This window comes from Pelophylax lessonae, assembly GCF_965119305.1.
Source record: "Pelophylax lessonae genome assembly, chromosome: 10".
Lineage (NCBI taxonomy): Eukaryota > Metazoa > Chordata > Amphibia > Anura > Ranidae > Pelophylax > Pelophylax lessonae.
Window position 1 is genome coordinate 203,601,510 of NC_138777.1, and position 18,350 is coordinate 203,619,859.

General features: G+C 49.1%; 1 protein-coding gene across 1 annotated transcript in view; it reads left to right on the forward strand.

Moving 5' to 3' along the window:
- VAC14 (VAC14 component of PIKFYVE complex) overlaps window positions 1-17,801 on the forward strand; it is a 79,507-nt gene extending 61,706 nt beyond the window's left edge. The window contains exons 13-19 of the mRNA XM_082269664.1: window positions 1,438-1,579; window positions 3,339-3,471; window positions 5,573-5,747; window positions 6,875-6,993; window positions 7,196-7,275; window positions 9,365-9,515; window positions 17,094-17,801. Of these exons, the coding sequence (XP_082125790.1) occupies window positions 1,438-1,579; window positions 3,339-3,471; window positions 5,573-5,747; window positions 6,875-6,993; window positions 7,196-7,275; window positions 9,365-9,515; window positions 17,094-17,250 (957 nt within the window). The 3' untranslated portion in view covers window positions 17,251-17,801. The remainder of the gene's footprint in view (window positions 1-1,437; window positions 1,580-3,338; window positions 3,472-5,572; window positions 5,748-6,874; window positions 6,994-7,195; window positions 7,276-9,364; window positions 9,516-17,093) is intronic.
- Window positions 17,802-18,350: the final 549 nt, after the last annotated feature.

The following is an 18,350-nucleotide window of genomic DNA, read 5'->3' on the forward strand; positions in this document are numbered from 1 at the left end:
TGCCCTGACTTTGGGCTCGGTGGGAGGGAGGGCGTGCCCTGACTTTAAGGCTCGGTGGGAGGGAGGGCATGTCCTGACTTTGAGCTCGGGGGGGGGGACGTGCCCTCACTTTGGGCTTGGAGGGGGGGGGCGTGCCCTGACTTTGGGCTTGGAGTGGGGACGTGCCCTGACTTTGGGCTCGGTGGGAGGGAGGGCGTGCCCTGACTTTGAGCTCGGGGGGGGGGGACGTGCCCTCACTTTGGGCTTGGAGGGGGGGCGTGCCCTGACTTTGGGCTCAGGGGGAGCGTGCTCTGACCTCAGTGCTCAGTAGAGGGCGTGCCCTGATTTTGGGACTGGGGGAGGTTTACGTGCCCTTACTTTGGGTTTGGGGGGGCATGCCCTGACTTAAGGGCTCAGGGGTTGACCTGCCCTGACTTTGGGGCTCAAGGATGTTCCCTGACTTCGGGGCTCAGGAGGGGACAAGTCCTGATTTTGGAACTCGGGGGGGATGTGTCTGGACTTTGTGGCAGGGGATGTGCCCTGATTTTGGGCTTGGGGCGGGGACGTGCCCTGACTTTGGGCTCGGGGCAGGGACGTGCCCTGACTTTGGGCTCGGAGAGGGGACGTGCCCTGACTTTGGCCTCGGAGAGGGAACGTGCACTGACTTTGGGCTCGGGGGAGGGAAGCGGGGGTGGATGTGCCTACGTGCTCTGACCTCAGGGCTCAGGGGGGTGTGCCCTGATTTTGGGACTCGGGGCGGGGGGGGGGGTGTTGTGTGTGTGTGTGTGTGTGTATGTGCCCTTACCTCAGGGAGGGGGGACGTGCCCTGACTTTGAGCTGGGGGGGGATGTACGTGCTCTGACTTTGGGCTCGGGGGGGGGTGGGAGTGTCCTGATTTTGGAGCCCAGGGTGAAGTGTCCTGGTTTTGGGACTCGGGGGTGGGGGTTGAAATCATGTGCTTTTCCCAGTGATTGTACATCATCAAGTCAGTTTAAAATGTTTTGGGGTTGAATCCAGGGCTTTTCCCAATAACTGTACATTATCAGGACATTGTGTATAATTCCTGGGCTGGAATTCAATGCTTTTCCCAGTATCTCTACATCATCAGGACCTAGTGTATAATTTCTGGTGTTAAATCCTGTGCTTTTCCCTGTGTCTTTACATCTTCAGGCTGTAGTGAATAATCTCTGGGGTGGAATCTTGTGCTTTTTCCAGTGCCTGTACATCAGGACATAGTGAATAATTTCTGAGGTGGAATCCTGTGCTTTTCCCAGTGTCTGTACATCATCGGGAATCGGCATGTAATGTATAATCCCAGCGCTGGGATCCCGTGCTTTTCCTTGTGTCTGTACATCATCAGGACATAGTGTATAATCCCTGCACTGGAATTCCGTGCTTTTTTTTCAGGGTCTGTGCACCATTAGGGAATAGTGTATATTTTGTCATTTCTGTCTTCAGGTCATCCTGAAGGATCTGGAGGTCCTTGCTGAGATAGCCTCCTCCCCAGCCGGCCAGACGGATCCCAACACTGACGGCGGTGAGCTCTTCTCCGGTCAGTCTACACTATGTGTACCGGCCCGAGGTGTCCAACTAGGCGAGGGTAAGTGAGACCCCAGTGAGTATGCCATCAGACCTTTCTGTAGTCCAGTGTGTGTGCCTTCAAGTCTTCCTTTACTCTTCTATATATGTACAGTCAGCCCTTCCTGTAGTCCACTGTTTGTGTGGTCAGGTCTTCAAATCAAGCCAATTCACCCCATATAAAGTGGAGGATCCGGTACTGTGTGGTCATTGATCCGGTCCTGAACAAGGTTCATTTATATTCTTTTAAATTATGAAGAATGTAACAGGTGTGTAGATGGTTAGAAACATCTACATTTTTTAACGCTAAACCTCTAACTCTACCTTTCTAACCCTTACCATCTAATTCTAATCCTATTACCCTAGCTCTCTAATATTAAAGAGGTTGTAACCCTAAATAAGCTTGTTCTTTCAAAGCATTTTAAACTGCTTAGTGCCTGTGCAGTGCCTTTTGTCTCTCTCTATGTTGTAATATACCTGGTTGATCCTGCCTGTTCCTGTTTCCCCCTTAATGTGCTGACCACAGCAATCATGGCTGCTGATCCATGATACCGTGGTCAGTTTACGTGCCTGTCATCCCGCTGCTCTCCCTCTCCCTCCCTGCCTGTCAGCTCGGGAGTCTGTGTGTGAACCGTCTACTTCGCCCCCCCCATCACTATTTTGTCTGACAGTAAAATTAGTGATTCCAATTCCTGCCAGCCCCTCTGTAATAACAAGACATACTACACAGTGTGTGTTTCTTTTTAAATTATGAAGCTAAATACTTTTTTTCACGTGACTGCCAAGCTCACATCACATGGGAAACTCAGCCCCTCCCACTGTAGCCCTTAGATCGGGGAAGGAGAGCGGCGGGCAGTAGTACATCTGTGTAGTACATCTTGTTATTACAGAGGGGCTGGCAGGAATTGGAATAACTGACTTTATGCTATAACCCTAACCCAGATCCTGTAACCCTAATTTTCTTCTGATCGTAGCCATCTAACCCTTTAATACTAGCCCTTAACTCTCAAACTTAAACATTGGCTCTCTAACCTTTAATCCTAGCACTGCATCCCCAACCCTCCAATTCTAACATCGCAATCCTCTAACCCTAGCCCTGTAATGATAATAACACTTCAATTCTAACCCCCTAGCCCTATAACTATTACCCTCTAACTTAACCCATTCTCACATTAGAGTGTAAGCTCCTGAGGTGAAAGGCAGAGGAAATCTTGCTGTCAGAGTATCCAAGACATAGGAAGTCGGGGGCTGACCCTGCCCACCAGGCTACACTTGTATGTAAAATCACTTTTGGGTGCATTTAGACTTTCGGGAAACCAGGTTGGCCAGTAAGAAATGCACATTCCCATACGTGAGAACAGGAGGCTGAGGACCAAGGGGAACTCCGCTCATAGCTGGATGGTTGTGCTACTAATATTTGAAGTTCTGATCAACTCTGACATTGGCCATCACAGGACATCTCTGCTGTAGCATGGAGGGAATGACGTGCCAGCTGTCCTCTGCCAGAGAACGCCGGCTGTAAGATGCCAGACAGCCGCTGCCATCAGACACAGTCATCATTATTGGAAAATAATGGGGGGGGGGGGTGCAGAATATTGGAGCAGGATGATTTGAGAATTTAATATAAAAGCTGAAATCGTGTCCTAGGCTGCATGAGACCTTATCTCCCAGTGGTGTGTGTGCCGATTATTTCCGTATTGATTCTAGTTCTGGAAAACAAGACCGGTTAAAGATCTGTTGGGTGGATATAATGGGATCTGCATGTCTGATCTCTTTTCTAGGTGCCCGTGGCGTGGAGAGCTCACCATCCACCCCCACCATGAACTCCTACTTCCATCGCTTCATGGTCAACCTACTGAAGAGGTTCAGTAGTGAGCGGAGACTTCTGGAGACCCGAGGGGCCTTTATCATCAGGTGGGTGCACAGTATATTTACATTGGGCAGGTACACTGGGGCAACTACAGGGGGCAATTACTGCTTATATGAGTCAGCTCATATAACTGTATGATAGTGGTGTGTGATTGGACGGATGCAGTTGGGGTGAAATAGTTTTTCCTCGGGCCTCTCAGTATCCTGGGTCTGACTTTAGTTGGTGGCTTTTCCCAGGTGGTCCTACCAGTGCGTTGTGTTTTCCGTGGTGAGGTTGTTTACATTGTATTCCAGTAGCCACATGCTGGGTCAGTGGAGTAAAGGAGTGGGGGGTCAGGAGTTGTGTAATGCAGAGGTGGGGTTCTATACTGTGAATATTGAAGGTGGGGAGAGGTCTGTAGTGGGGAGATGGGAAGGGGTTCTGTAGTGAAGAGATGCAGGGGTTTTCTAGTGCAGAGGTGAGGGCTCTGTAGTACGGTGGGTGGGGGGTTCTGTAGTGGAGAGGTGTGTGGTTTGGGGGGGGGGGGTCTTTTAGTGAGAAGGTGGTGAAGGAGGTTCTGTGAAGTGGGATGGGGGGTTCTATACTGTAGATGTGGAGAACGGTTATGTATTGGAAAGTTGGGGGGGAGGGAGGCCTTCTGTAGTTGGGAGGTTTCTGTAGTGTGAAGTTGGGGGAATGTTGCCTTTACTGTGCAGATGAGATATTCTGTAGTTGGGAGAGTTCTGTAGCGCAGAGGCAGGAGGAAATTTTGTAGTGCGGAGATGAGGTGAGGTTCTGCACTGCAGAGTTGTTGGTGGGGGTGGTCTGTAGTGCAGAGGTGTAGGTGGGGTCCTGTAGTTTGCGGAAGGGTGGGAGTTCTATACTGCGGAGGTGGAAGGGGGTTTTGTAATAAGGGGGGGGGGGGGATTTCTGTACCGCTGAGGTGTGGAGAGGTCCTGTAGTTGTGAGGGTTCTTTAGTGCAGAGCTGGGAGAAGGTTCCGTACTGCAGAGTTAAGCCCCGTACACACCCGTCGAAAATCGGCAGGAAATTTTCGTCCAACGTCCGATCTGCCGATTTTCGGCTTGTTAGTATGATGCTTCTGACAACCGACTCCGACTTTTCGGCCGAAAAAAATCTGGTGTGCAGGCTATAAAATTTTTGTTGGCCGTCCAAACACGGCCGATTTTCGTGCAGTCAGTACAGATTTTGACAGGGAAAAATCTGATGAGCAAGTCTGGGCATGCTCAGAGAAGAAATAACACAAAGAAAGCAAACCAACACATGACATCACTTCTGAAGTAGATTTTTGTTGGGAGAGAAAATTAGTGTGCAGTCTAGGCACATTCCAACCAACAAAAAACCACTCTGGACAAAAGTCGGACGATCGGTCGGCCGATAATCGTTGCGTGTGTACGGGGCTTTAGTATACAAAAAATACCCCAGACAGCTGCAATCATTGTCCCACTTTCTTGCTTCGTGTGACAACAAACATGCATTTTGCGCTCCCTTTAGCGCTTAATCAGCTGCGGAGTTGTGAGGGTTCTATAGTAGGGAAGGTCCTGTAGTTCGGAGGTGGGGGAAGGTTCTGTGGTAAAATGCAGAGCTGAAAGAGGGTTCTGTATTGTGGATTTGGGGGGGGGGGGCGGTTCTGTAAAGGAGAGGTGGTGTGCCATAGTAAAAAATTTGTGGCCACTGAGTACTCTAAAGCTGGCCATAGATGGATCGAAAATTGGCTGGTTCAGCAAGAACGTGACAATTTTTAATCCATCTGTGGCTGTTCCAGGGAAGTCTATCTGATTTGCTTTTCTCTACCAGGAATGGTGGAAAACTTTCATTAGATCAGCGCTTGCAGCCAATTGGCCAAATTGCTGATCAGTGTATTCTGAAAGCTGAGGAGTCCTCACTGTCAGAATACAATAACACAGTGGGGAGGATTCCCTTCATCCACCTCGCTTGTGGATAAGGGAATCCATTGAGGTTTTTTTTTTTTTTTTTCTTGATCAGCCTGCTTGCCAATCAAAAAAAAAAAAGTGATCCCTCTATGGTCAGCTTTATCAGCTTCAGCCAGTAAAAGCGGGGTAACGGGGAGTGGGGTTGGGGGGGTGGGTACATAGGTTGGTGATGTTGATGGGGGGGGTCACTTGCAATCTCTTTCTCTCCACAGACAGCTCTGTCTTCTGCTGAACGCGGAGAACATCTTCCACTCCATGGCGGATATCTTGCTGCGGGAGGAGGATCTGAAGTTTGCGTCCACCATGGTGCAGAATCTGAACAGCATTCTGCTGACCTCCTCCGAACTCTTCCAGCTCCGCAGTCAACTAAAAGACCTCCAGACACCGGTACGCTCCAGTCAGATGACTTTGCGAGCAACAAAGTTTAGTGATATGAATAAGCCCATGATACTTTCTGTTCAGTGTCTGAGCCGATCCAAGGGATTGCCTAGGATAAACTACCTCTGAGAAAAGGGAAGCCTGCAAGGGGCCCATGGGGTGGGGATGGCTTTGTATGGGGCCTACAGGGTGGTAGAATTGGTCTGTACGGGGCAAACAGACCTTACATTGCCCACTGACTGGGAACATCTTGCGTCTGAGGGTGCCTTTCCATCAGCAGCAGTTACATCCCCTTGTCCTTCCAGTGCTGGAAGGAGAATGAGACTCAGTAACAGCTGCTTGAACAGTTTGACTTTTAGGCACTGAATCTGGCATGTCTAGGACAGTCACTGGGATGCGTGTGGTCTGTAATCAGAATGGTGACAGAGGGCACTCCGGGACTGCCCAGAATGTGGCGTGCCTAGGACTCTCATTGGGACCTGTGTGGTCTGTGATTAGAGAATGGTGACGGGGGACCACTCCCCAGGGCGTGGCATATCTAGGACCATAATTGGGATGTGTGTGGTCCATGATCACTAGACAGTGACAGAGGGATCTCAAAACCACTGTCTAGAAAGTGTAATGCCTCTAGGACCATTGTTGGGAGGTGTGCAGCCCATGATCACAGAATGCTGATCGGGGGACCCTGGGACCACTGTTTAGAACATAGCATCAGTAGGACCATTGTTGGGATATGTGTGGTCCATGATCACAGAATGGTGACAGAGGTGGCCGCTGGCCAGAGTGTAATGTGTCTACGACCATTATTAAGGTGTGTGTGTTCTGTGATCACAGAGCAGTGACAGAGGGGAACCCAAGACCACTGTGAGCGTGACCTGTCTAGGACCATCATTGGGATGTGTGTGTTCTGTGATCATAGAGCAGAGGAGACCCCAAGACCACTCTAGAGTGTGGTGTCTCAGGGACCATTGTTGGAGTGTGTGTGGTCTGTGATTAAAGAACAGTGACAAAAGGGTACCATGGGACCACTGCCCAGAGTGTGGCATGTCTAGGACTGTCATAGGGACCATATGTTGTTTGTGATCTAAGAACGATGACAGAAGCACTGCCATTACCTCTCTGTTTTCCCATTTCAGGAGAGCTGTGACCTGTTCTGCTGTCTGTACCGCTCATGGTGTCACAGCCCCGTGGCTACCGTGTCTCTGTGTTTCCTCACTCAGAACTACAAGCACGCATATCACCTCATCCAGAAGTTGTATCCTTAATGTAGTGTGTTCATGGGCGTTGTCCTCAAGGATTTCCTTCCTCAGCTGGAGTTATTCTTTAGGACACATTAAAAGTCCTCCATGCAGAATGCGTCAATCCTGACACTGGGACCTGTATGGGGACTGTAGGGTGGATCGCTATTATAGCTCAGTGAGTACATTGCACTTTTATTCCTTGACGCTGGCGCTCAGTGGTGACCTGGAGGTGACGGTGGATTTCCTGATTGAGGTGGACAAGCTGGTGCAGCTGATCGAATGTCCAATCTTTACATGTGAGTAAATTCCCATCATCCTTCACTTCATGCCTATCCGTTTTTACAACTAGAGGGTCTGTAACTGTATTAGTCATTATTTTATAGTATTGTATTATAGATATTAGGACATATAGAATAGGGACAGACAGATCTGAGTTTATTTGGGTTGTTCAGACATTTCCTTTCCCCGGCTTGGATTGTGGTTGTTGGGTATGAAAAGACATCTGTCAGCCGGGTCTATATTTCTGTATAATGGGAGCCCTCAATGTGCTCTGTATATCTATATGATGGGAGCTCTCCCCTAGGTCTGTATATCTGTATAATAGGATCTCTACCCCTTGTCTGTATAATTGTATGATGGGAGCTCTCCCCTAGGTCTGTATATCTGTATGATGGGATCTCTCCCCCGGGTCTGTATATTTGTATGATGGGAGCTCTCCCCTAGGTCTGTATATCTGTATGATGGGAGCTCTCCCCCAGGTCTGTATATGTGTATAATAGGATCTCTACCCCTTGTCTGTATAATTGTATGATGGGAGCTCTCCCCTAGGTCTGTATATCTGTATGATTGGAGCTCTCCCCCAGGTCTGTATATCTGTATGATGGGAGCTCTCCCCCAGGTCTGTATATCTGTATGATGGGAGCTCTTTTTCTTGTCTGTATATCTGTATGATGGGAGCTCTTTTTCTTGTCTGTATAATCTGCATGAGGGAGCTCTTTCCCTTGTCTGTATATCTGTATGATGGGAGCTCTTTCCCTTGTCTGTATATCTGTATGATGGGAGCTCTCCCCCGGGTCTGCATGATGGGAACTCTCCCCTGGGTTTTTATGATAGGAGCTCTTCCCCTTGTCTGTATCTCTGTATGATGGGAGCTCTTACCCAGATTTGTATATGTGTATGATGGGAGCTCTCCCCCGGGTCTGTATATCTGTATGATAGGAGCTCCCCCCTTGTCTGTATATCTTTATGATAGGAGCTCTCCCCCGGGTCTTTATATCTGTATGATAGGAGCTCCCCCCCTTGTCTGTATATCTTTATGATAGGAGCTCTCCCCTGGGTCTTTATATCTGTATGATGGGAGCTCTTCTCCAGGGTCTGTATATTTGTATGATGGGAGCTTTTACCCAGGTCTTCATATCTGTATGATGGGAACTCTCCCCCTTGTCTGTATATCTTTATGATGGGAGCTCTCCCCCGGGTCTGTATGATGGGAGCTCTCCCACGAGTCTGTATATCTTTATGATGGGAGCTCTCCCCCAGGTCTGTATATCTGTATGATGGGAGCTCTCCCCTGGGTCTGTATATCTGTATGATGGGAGCTCTCCCCTGGGTCTGTATATCTGTATGATGGGAGCTCTCCCCTGGGTCTGTATATCTGTATGATGGGAGCTCTCCCCTGGGTCTGTATATCTGTATGATGGAGGCTCTCCCCCGTGTCTGCATATCTGTATGACGGAAGCTCTCACCCAGGTCTGCATATCTGTATGATGGAAGCACTCCCCCGGGTCTGCATGATGGGACCTCTCCCCATGTCTGTGTATTTGTATGAAGGGAGCTCTTGCCACTGATATGCATATAGGTTCTTTCTCTCCGTGTCTGTGTATTCTTATGTTTGGAGTCCCCCCGCGGCTCTGTGTATCCGTATGTTGGAAGCTTTTCCCCCTACACATGTCCTAATAACACACAGCTTCCAGCACGTTGGCTGGGAAATGGAGCAGAAATGATTAGATGGCTGCGTGCCTGTACAGAGAAGAGTTGGTGTGCAGCGGACATGTCAGGTCATCCACAGTATGGAGGATCATAGGGAGTAGTGTGTATAACACATCCAAGGACAGGGAGAAGGATGACAAAAGTCAGGGAGAAGGAGATGATGGAAAAGGGAAGGGAGGAGAAGGGTGAGGATGAGAAAGGGCAGGGAGGAGAAAGCGATAACTCCGATTTTAGGGAAACGTTCCTTGGACTTTTCCCTAGATCTTTTTTTTCTGAGAGGTCATTGTTGGCATGTTTTTTCAGACCTGTCCCGTTCTCCTCATTCTCAATGTCACACCATATGCTCTCCACCTGACAGTTAGTAGATATGCTGTATATTTTTCTTTTCCCCCTCAGATCTCCGCTTGCAGCTTCTGGATGTGGAGAATCACCCATATCTGATCAGAGCACTGTATGGACTTCTGATGCTGTTACCACAAAGTAGCGCCTTCCAGCTGCTATCACACCGTCTACAATGCGTCCCAAACCCTCAGCTCATGCGGTCAGGGTAAGTGCTGCACATACCGCAGGGAGTTGAGAGAGAGGAATGGTGGAGTCGTACTTTCACCCCAAGTTGTCAATGATGATTCTTATTTCACTCCTGTCCCTACATTTATTATAGAGCCTGGGTCTTCCTGAGCATCCTAAGGAGGATTCATAGAAACCTGAATATCAGGTTAGGGCTAATCTAAAGTATGTTCTCAAAAGTTAGAGCCACCGTCCGTATCCTGACCAACTGAATTAATCTTGGAGCTCATTCCAAGTCAGTCTGTCTCTGTAAATTTGGGCTTTATATACACTGTAATCACCTGCTGACCGAGGTACATATAAAAACGTCCTGTCAGCAAGTGCTTATACCAGGATCATGGCTATTAGAGCTGCACGATTATTCGTTAAAAAATAAAAAATTGCGATCTCGATTCAACCCCCCCTCACGATCTTAATCTGGCATTTCCATGATTCATGTAACAAGTGCAGAACTATTCCCTGCTCACAACTGTCAATTTTTTTTTTTTTTTTTTTTAAATCAGCTGGCAGTGTTTGTCAACAACATGCACTGAAAGAGAGAGAAAAAGAAACATTGTATCTTCTGTTCTTCATCAAAGGGATAAACTTCAGTCTGCAAATGAAGTCAGCCACCTAAAGACTAAGCCTTTTTCTGACACTTGTTCCTTAAAAGTTAAAATCAATATTTCTCTTTTGTTTATTGAGGGACATAGCTCCTGATCTTCTTAACCATTAGGTTATACTGCCCCCTACAGGAGTAGGACACTAGACAGAAAAAGAATCTGGCTACGCCGGTCCCAGTCCCAGGTGGTATACTCCCTCTTTCTGCTATAGGTACTCAGTTTTCTTTTCTGCCTACGCAGGAGTAAGGACCTAGTCCCTCGCTGGGATCTCTGGTCCTGGCAAATCTTTTCTTTTTAGATAGATAGATTTTTTTTATCTTTGCTTTTTTCCTGTGAGATCTACAATCAACAGTCGGGCTGGGAGATGGACTGAATAATCTAGATCCAGTGGTTACCCTGGTCTGGACAGCAAGCACACACAGACCTCAGCTCCACACTTGGTCGGCCACGACATAGCCCTACCCGACGGGAGCTGACCTGCGAGTTAAACGTCTCGCAAGGTCACATACGACCGGGTCTCGGCCTGAGTCGCAGCGTTCCTTCTTGCCGACAGCCCCTCTATCTTGATGGAGAGGAGGTTCTGTCTGGAGTGGTGCCCGTCTGGTTCCTGGTATGGTAAGCAACTGTCCCCCCCTCTCCCCCTGGAGGCTTTTGAGGTGGACGTGGGCACTTCCGTGGGATGGTAGGACCCCTGGGTTCCTCTCCTTCCCATTAGGCACCCCCCTCAACGGTCTGGTGGTCCCTGTGGGCCAATCTCGCCCCCATCCTCATCCCCCCTCCTTCACTGGGGTTGTGGGATGGCCTGGTCCACTTCCTGGGGTGGGGGCAGGGTGCTATGCTGGCAAGGGGGGGGGTGCGCTGCCAGCGTCCAGGCGATCGACTGTGGGGGGAAGGGGCTGTACCTGGTGGGGGCTCCTGACAGGCCCCCCCCCCTCCTGTCTGTGCCATTTTCTGAGGCCTAGGGATCCCTCCTGGGTCCCCGGGAGCCTTGTGGTGCTGCATGGGGCCATCATTTTCTTGTAGCCTGTTTGCTCAATGCATGGCAGCCATGTTTGTGTAGTCCGGCGGACATTTTGCGGTAGTTTGCCATTGAAAATAGCAATGGCTATGACAGTAGAGCCCTCTGGGCGGCGATTTTGGTGGTGGGAGCCCCTCCTCCACCCCCTGGTGCTAACTCCTGGATCTTTTCATTTCCTAATCGCCGCACGTGGAGTGCAGATTATCCTGGTGGCTGCAAGTGCCTGTTTCTGCTGGGTGGTGAGTCTGGTGGGGTCCTCTCCCTCTCTGCTGTGGATCGATTAGGTGTTCTTTTACTGGCGACCGGGTGATGCTACCGGAGCGGTGGAGGTGTCCCTTTAGCAGTGTTTTTTTTACACCTTTTTTGTGGGGTCCCCCTATTGACTCAAGGAGTCCTTGGAGCACATTCCCCACTTGATCACCTCTCAGAGACTGCAGGGCCCTCTGGGTCCCAACCATCCATTGATGGCGGTCCTGGAGTCCTTTGTGACCCGCTTGGAGGTGTTTTTTGGGCGATGGGCTTGCAAAAAGCGCCCCCCACCTTCCCCTGCCTCATTTTTCTCCTCAGATCCTGAATCTGCTTCGGCCGCTGTGTACGTGGTTCACTCTGCCTGCGTCTGCGACCACCCGCCCTGAGTCCTCAGATAGTTAGGTTGATTCCTCCACTCCTGTAGCCGTGCACGATAAGGCGCTACCGGATGCTCGGATTTGTGCGGAGACCTTAAAAATGGAGGACACAGCTGAAGCTGTGACAGAGGCGTCTGTTCCCTTTGGCCCTCACAAGCCATCCAGAGCGGCAAATGGGGTTTCCTTTCCCCTCCTATTTTGACAGAATTGTCGCTAAGGAGTGGGAAAAACCAAAACTTCCCCTTGTGTTCCCTAAGCGATTTGCTATTCGCTACCTCTATGAGAAGTCCCTTCTTAAAAAATGGACTGTTCCACCAGTGGTGGGCCCTCTGGTCTCCAGATTGAACAAGGCAACCATGATTCCGGTTGAAGAATCCCTGGCCTTTAAGGACCCGGCTGACAAGAAGGTGGAGGCTGTGGCCCGCAATATGTACACTGTGGCTGGTTCGGCGCTGAGGCCCCCCCCGCCTTTGCTGAGCTGTCGGACCAGTTGGTCCAGGAGCTGCATTTTTTCTATAATGCCTCTTTGGATGCGGCTCCTAGTCACTAGGCTCTCTGTTTCAGCAGTGGTCCTTCAGCTTATTTTTTGGCTCAAATGCTGGTCTGCGGACCAGACTTCTAAAAAGGCCTTGACTGATCTTTCTTTTCTAGGAGATTGCCTGTTTGGAGCTACCATGGATGACACCATTTAGGGTCTCAGAGGGGGGAAGAGTACCTTTCTTCTGCCGCAGGCTAGTAAGGGCATGGACCCTCGTTGTAGACATGGGCCCTCCTTCTCGTCTCATAAGAAGATTTTTCGTCCCTCAGGGGTGACTGACAAGGGATCAAAGCCTTTCAGGGCCTCCTCTGGTGGATCCAAGCGAACTTGGTCTGGCAAGTCAAGAGCGGGCTTCTCCAGACCCGCACACAAGGCTTCTTCAGCATGAACGTGCGCCCTCACCCTGATCGGGAGTGGGGGGACATCTACGCTGGTTTCCGGACCCATGGACTTCCCTGGTAAAAGACTAGTGTGTCCACGGCCCGGCTACAAGATCGGGTTTCGTTCTTACCCTCTGGAAAGGTTCTTTCCTTCCAACTTGCACCTGTCCCCGTCCGCTTATAGGGTCTTTTTGGGGCGGTGCAACACCTGTTACTTAAAGGAGTGATTGTCTCTGTTCCGACATCGGAACGTTTTCAGGGGTTTTACTCAAACCTGTTTACAGTTCCCAGTAAGAAGGCAAGGTGCGTCCAATTCTGGACCTCAAGGTACTGAACTGCTTTGTACAGGTGCAGAAGTTCAGAATGGAGTCTATTCACACGGTGATGGCATCCCTGCATCAGGGGGATTTTTTTTTATCAGTTTGTGGTGTTACCCTTTGGTCTCGCCTTGCTACTCGGGTCTTCACAAAAGTGTTAGCCCCGGTGCTAGCATTGTTACACCAATGGGGGATCACAGTACTGGGCTACTTGGACGACCTCTTTCTGCGAGCAGAGTCTCCTACTGCTCTGGTGGAAAACCTGTAGATCGGCTGGATTCTGAATTTTCAGAAATCTGCTCTGGTTCCTTCCATAAATCTGGACTATCTGCGTCTGATTTTGGACTCGGCCTTAGCCAGAGTGCTCCTTCCTCTGGACGAACTCCAGAAACTGCAAGCTGCAATTCGTCTCCTGCTGTCCAGCAGATGGTCATCCCTCTGGACTTTTGCATGTGGGTGCTGGGCCTGATAATGTCTGCCTTCGAGGCGGTTCCGTTTGCACAGTTCCATACAAGGTCCCTGCAAAGGGGGATTCTGTGCAAATGGGACAAAAATCCGCAGTCTCTGGGCAATTGGATCCGGCTTAGCTGGGGAACAAAATAGTCCCTGATATGGTGGCTTCAGCACTTCGGCTCAGCAAATCCTTCCTCTCCTTGTATTGGACAGTGGTCGCCACGGATGCCAGCCTGTCCGGCTGGGGAGGCGTCCTCAAGAAAATTTCTGCTCAGGGGGTCTGGACACTGAAAGAGTCAAGACTACCGATCAATGTCTTGGTACTCCGAGCGATCAGACTGTGCCTAGAACATTGGACGGATTGTCTTCAGGATGTCCAGCAGATGGTCATCCCTCTGGACTTGCATGTGGGTCCTGGGCCTGATAATATCTACCTTCGAGGCGGTTCTCTTTGCACAGTTTCATACGAGGTCCCTGCAAAGGGAGATTCTGTGCAAATGGAACAAAAATCTGCAATCTCTGGACAATCAGATCCGGCTGAGCCGGCAAACGAAAGTCTCTCTGATATGGTGGCTTCCTTCTCCGGCGCTTTGGCTGGGCAAATCCTTCCTCCCCTTGTATTGGACAGTGGTCACCACGGATGCCAGCCTGTCCGGGTGGGGAGGCATCCTTGGCAAAATTTCTGCTCAGTGAGTCTGGACACTAGAAGTGTCCAGACTACCAATCAATGTCCTGGAACTCCAAGCGATCAGACTGTGCCTGGAACATTGGACAGATCGTCTTCAGGGATGGCAGGTGCGCATTCAATCGGACAATGCCACGGCTGTGGCTTATGTCAATTACCAGGGGGGCACAAGAAGTGTCCTGGTGGCTCTGGAGGTAGTCGGAATTCTAAGTTGGGCCCCTTCCTGGGGTGGAAAACTGGCAGGCGGATTATCTTAGTCGGCAGGCGTTGCACCAAGGGGAGTGGTCTCTTCATCCGGAGGCGTTTCATCAGTTGTGTCTCCGGTGGGGCATCTCCGAGGTAGATCTGTTGGCGTCTCGGCTCGACAGGTGCAGAGGTTTGTGGCCCGATCAGGGGATCCTCTGGCGGATGCCAGGGATGCGCTGGTGGCCCTGTGGGGTCAGTATCGTCCGATTTTACGCCTTCCCTCCTCTCAAGCTTCTGCCAAGACTTCTACGCAGGATCAAGGCAGAAGGGATTCCAGTCATCTTAGTGGCCCCGGACTGGCCTCGCCAGGCTTGGTATGCCAATCTGGTGCGGCTGGTCGCCGAAGTTTCTTGGAAGCTTCCTCTGAGAGAAGATCTGCTGTCCTAAGGGCCAATCTTCCATCCTGCTTCGCAATCACTGGCTTTGACGGCTTGGCTGTTAAATGCCAGGTGCTGAAGGATAGAGGTTTGTCTGAGTCGGTGATTCCAACGCTGTTAAAAGCCAGGAAATCTACTTCTAGGAAGATCTACCATCGTACGTGGAAGACGTACATTGCATGGTGTGAGTCTCTTGGGGTTCATCCTCGCTCTCTTTTGGTGGCTCGGATCTTGGCCTTCCTTCATCGGGGGGTTGAGCAGAAACTGGCCTTGAGTACTATCAAGGGCCAGGTGTCGGCCTTGGCGGTCTTCTTTTGGCAGCCCTTGGCTACACATTCCCTGGTGCGTACTTTTCTTCAGGGAGTTCAGCTCTTGGCTCTTCCAGTGCAGTCTCCGTTACTGCATTGGGACCTCAGTTTAGTGCGCTCAGTCCTCCAGAAGACTCCTTTTATGAATCATTGGGAGATTCCCCTGCTTACGCTGGCCCAGAAGGTGGCCTTTTTGGTGGCTATATCACCTCTGCGCACAGATGTCGGAACTGGCGGTGTTATCCTGTGGTTTACCTTACTTGGTGGTTCACAGAGATAAGGTGGTTCTTCGCCCCTATCGTTCCTTCCGAAGGTTGTCTCTGATTTTGATTTGAATGAAGACATTGTGTTTCCATCTCTGTATCCCAGGCCAAAACATCTGTAGGAAATTACCTTGCATGCCTTGGATTTGGTCCGGGCAATTAGGGTGTACCTTGCAGCTACGGAGTCTTTTAGGAAATCAGACTCACTATTTGTGCTCACGGATGGGCCTTGGAAAGGGTTGTCCGCTTCCTCTGCGACCATTTCCAGATGGATCAAACAGACGGTCATTCAGGCCTATTCCATCAAGGCTCATGTTCCTCCTTTTCCTTGTCAAGGCGCACTCTACTCGGGCACTCAGTGCCTCCTGGGCCTTCCGTCACCAGGTGACGGAAGGTTTGCAAGGCGGCCACCTGGTCGTCAGTGCACACTTTCACAAAGTTCTATAAAGTGGATGTGTTAGCATCTGCGGGGGGGGGGTTTAAGGTGGGCTCCAGTTGTTTTGGTTGACCTCCTGTTTATCTTGTTGGCTATAGTTTAGCCTTGGGGATTTCTTTTTTGTTGTTCCCTCCCCTCATGTTTAACACTGCTTTGGGACATCCCAATGGTTAAAAAGATCGGGAGCTGTGTCTGTCAGTGAATGAAAGAGAAAATGGGATTTTTAACTTACCATAAAATCCATTTCTCTGATGTTCATTGACGGACACAGCACGACCCCTCTGTGGAGTTGTAATTCTTCTGACACTGCTTGTAACAAAACTGAGTACCTGTAGCAGAGAGAGGGAGTATATCCCATAGGCCCAGCCATACTTTTTTCTGCCTAGTGTCTTACTCCTGTACAGGACAGTATAACCTGATGGTTAAGAAGATCAGGAGCTGTGTCTGTCAATGAACATCAGAGAAATGAATTTTACAGTAAGTCCAAAATCCCATAATTTTTTTTTTTTTTTTTTTTGCTAGAAAATTACTTCGATCCCCCAAACATTATTTTTTATATATATATATATATATATATAATATTTTTTTTTCTTTATATAGCAGAGACCCCTAGAGAATAAAATGGTTGTTGCAATATTTTATGTCAAACTGTATTTGCGCAGCGGTCTTTAAAACACAGTTTTTTGGGAAAAAATACACTTCAATGAATTAAGAGAAAAACTAAACAGGAAAGTTAGCCCAATTTTTTTTTTTTTTTTTTTATTAATGTGAAGGATGATGTTACGTTGAGAATTGTGAGTGGATCGTGATCTTTATTCTAAGCAAAAAAAGCCACTTGGCAGAGCTAGAGCTTTGAGTCCATTGCAGGACACATGTCTCACCACCCCCTGCAAAGTGCTGCCCTAGGCCTGGGCCTTGTTGGCCTAGGCCAAGATACAGCACTGTTGGGGAGTAGGTGGGCTATCCTGTGCTGACCCACAGTTTTTTTGTTTGCCAGTGTCCACTATACCTGCAGGCAGCAGAAAAACGTAAACATTTTAAATTGCTGTGTCCCTCCATTGACTCCAAGAAAAGGGTTTTACTAAGTAAGTACAGAAATACAAATGTTAACCATTTTGTTCACTTGTGTTTATGAATGTGCAATGTTCTGCAGCCATGTGATTGACCCTTTAGATGCTGCCCATATTGTACCCACATTGATGCTAGAACGTGTTGCAGAGTGTGGGGCTTTTCACATATTGTAAGGTCTCTGGGCAGTGATTGCATCCTCTCTGATTTTGAGTACTAGAAATGACTCTCCTTTTCACAGGCAAAGCGAAGCAGCTGCCCAAACATCCCCCAAGGACGGCTCGGTGAGGATAGACTACAGTGAGCTACTTCAGCACTTCGAGAAGGTTCAAAACAAACACCTGGAAGTCAGACACCAGAGAGCAGGGGACATCGTGGAGCGACGCCTGGGACCCTGAGTGAACCCTTTCTCCTTCCCCGGATTTCTGTGCCTCACAACTGCCCTGTATATAGATGGAGGGACTGCATGTCCTCTGGAGTCACCCGTCATACGATAGACTGCCAGCTGTTACAGTCCAGGTTAAGGGGGAACCTGTCTGGCCTTATTGCTGTATATAGAGTGGTTATTCTTCCCTGTGTAACAGGCAATAATTCCATCAAGTTTTAGGAACGAGGGGTCACATAGACCTTAATAATGTGCTAGTGAAGGCAAAATACAACAAAATCAACTACAGGTCATAAGAGCTGTCCTCTGGACTATGGATATGAAAAGTGGGTGCATGTACAGCTCTACTAGTGCCCCATCCTGCTCTCATTAGTGGGGTCTGAGGGGGTGACACAAGAACTCTTTGGTCCTGTTCACTGTTAATTGATTGTGTCTTACAAGTAAACTAACAATTCTACTTTCAGTGTGACTTTCCTGTGACCAATCCACACAAAATTTGTGCTTTGATAGTGGTACTTCATCCCTCATGTCCTCGTAGACACTGTCCTCCAACAGAATTAGTTGATGGTATCGGAGCAGCTGTGTTCCTGGCTTAGCCAAAGTTCCTCTCTGGTGACTGCCATGGACTAATTCTGGAAAGTGATGCCAGTTCTGGGACAGAAAAACGCTCTGCAGCACTTGGGGACAGGCCTGTTCCGGAATGAGCACCAATCCCTAAAGTCAGCCGCCAGCAGCAGTGCTGGGTAAAGGCAAACCAGACAGATTCTCTTTAAAAATAAGATCTTCTGTTTCCAGGTCTTTTCCTGCTGTATATTCAAAATATTCTGGTGTAGTATTTTTTTTGTTACAATTTCCAAGACCAACTTCTGAGTTTTTTTGGACTTCTACTCAGCCCCTGTATACGAAAAGCACATTTAACATGATGTCTATATTAAACGCTTAGATTTTCAGTATTTTAACCAAGTGTTTGGTGTCTTTTATGTACTCTGCTGGCAAATTTCCTATACAGTCTCCAACTTCTCTGACCGGAATACGATTCTTTTATCTATACATAGAACACTACACCTCCAACATGCCCGACCACTGAACATGACCATAAAGCAATTCTATTAC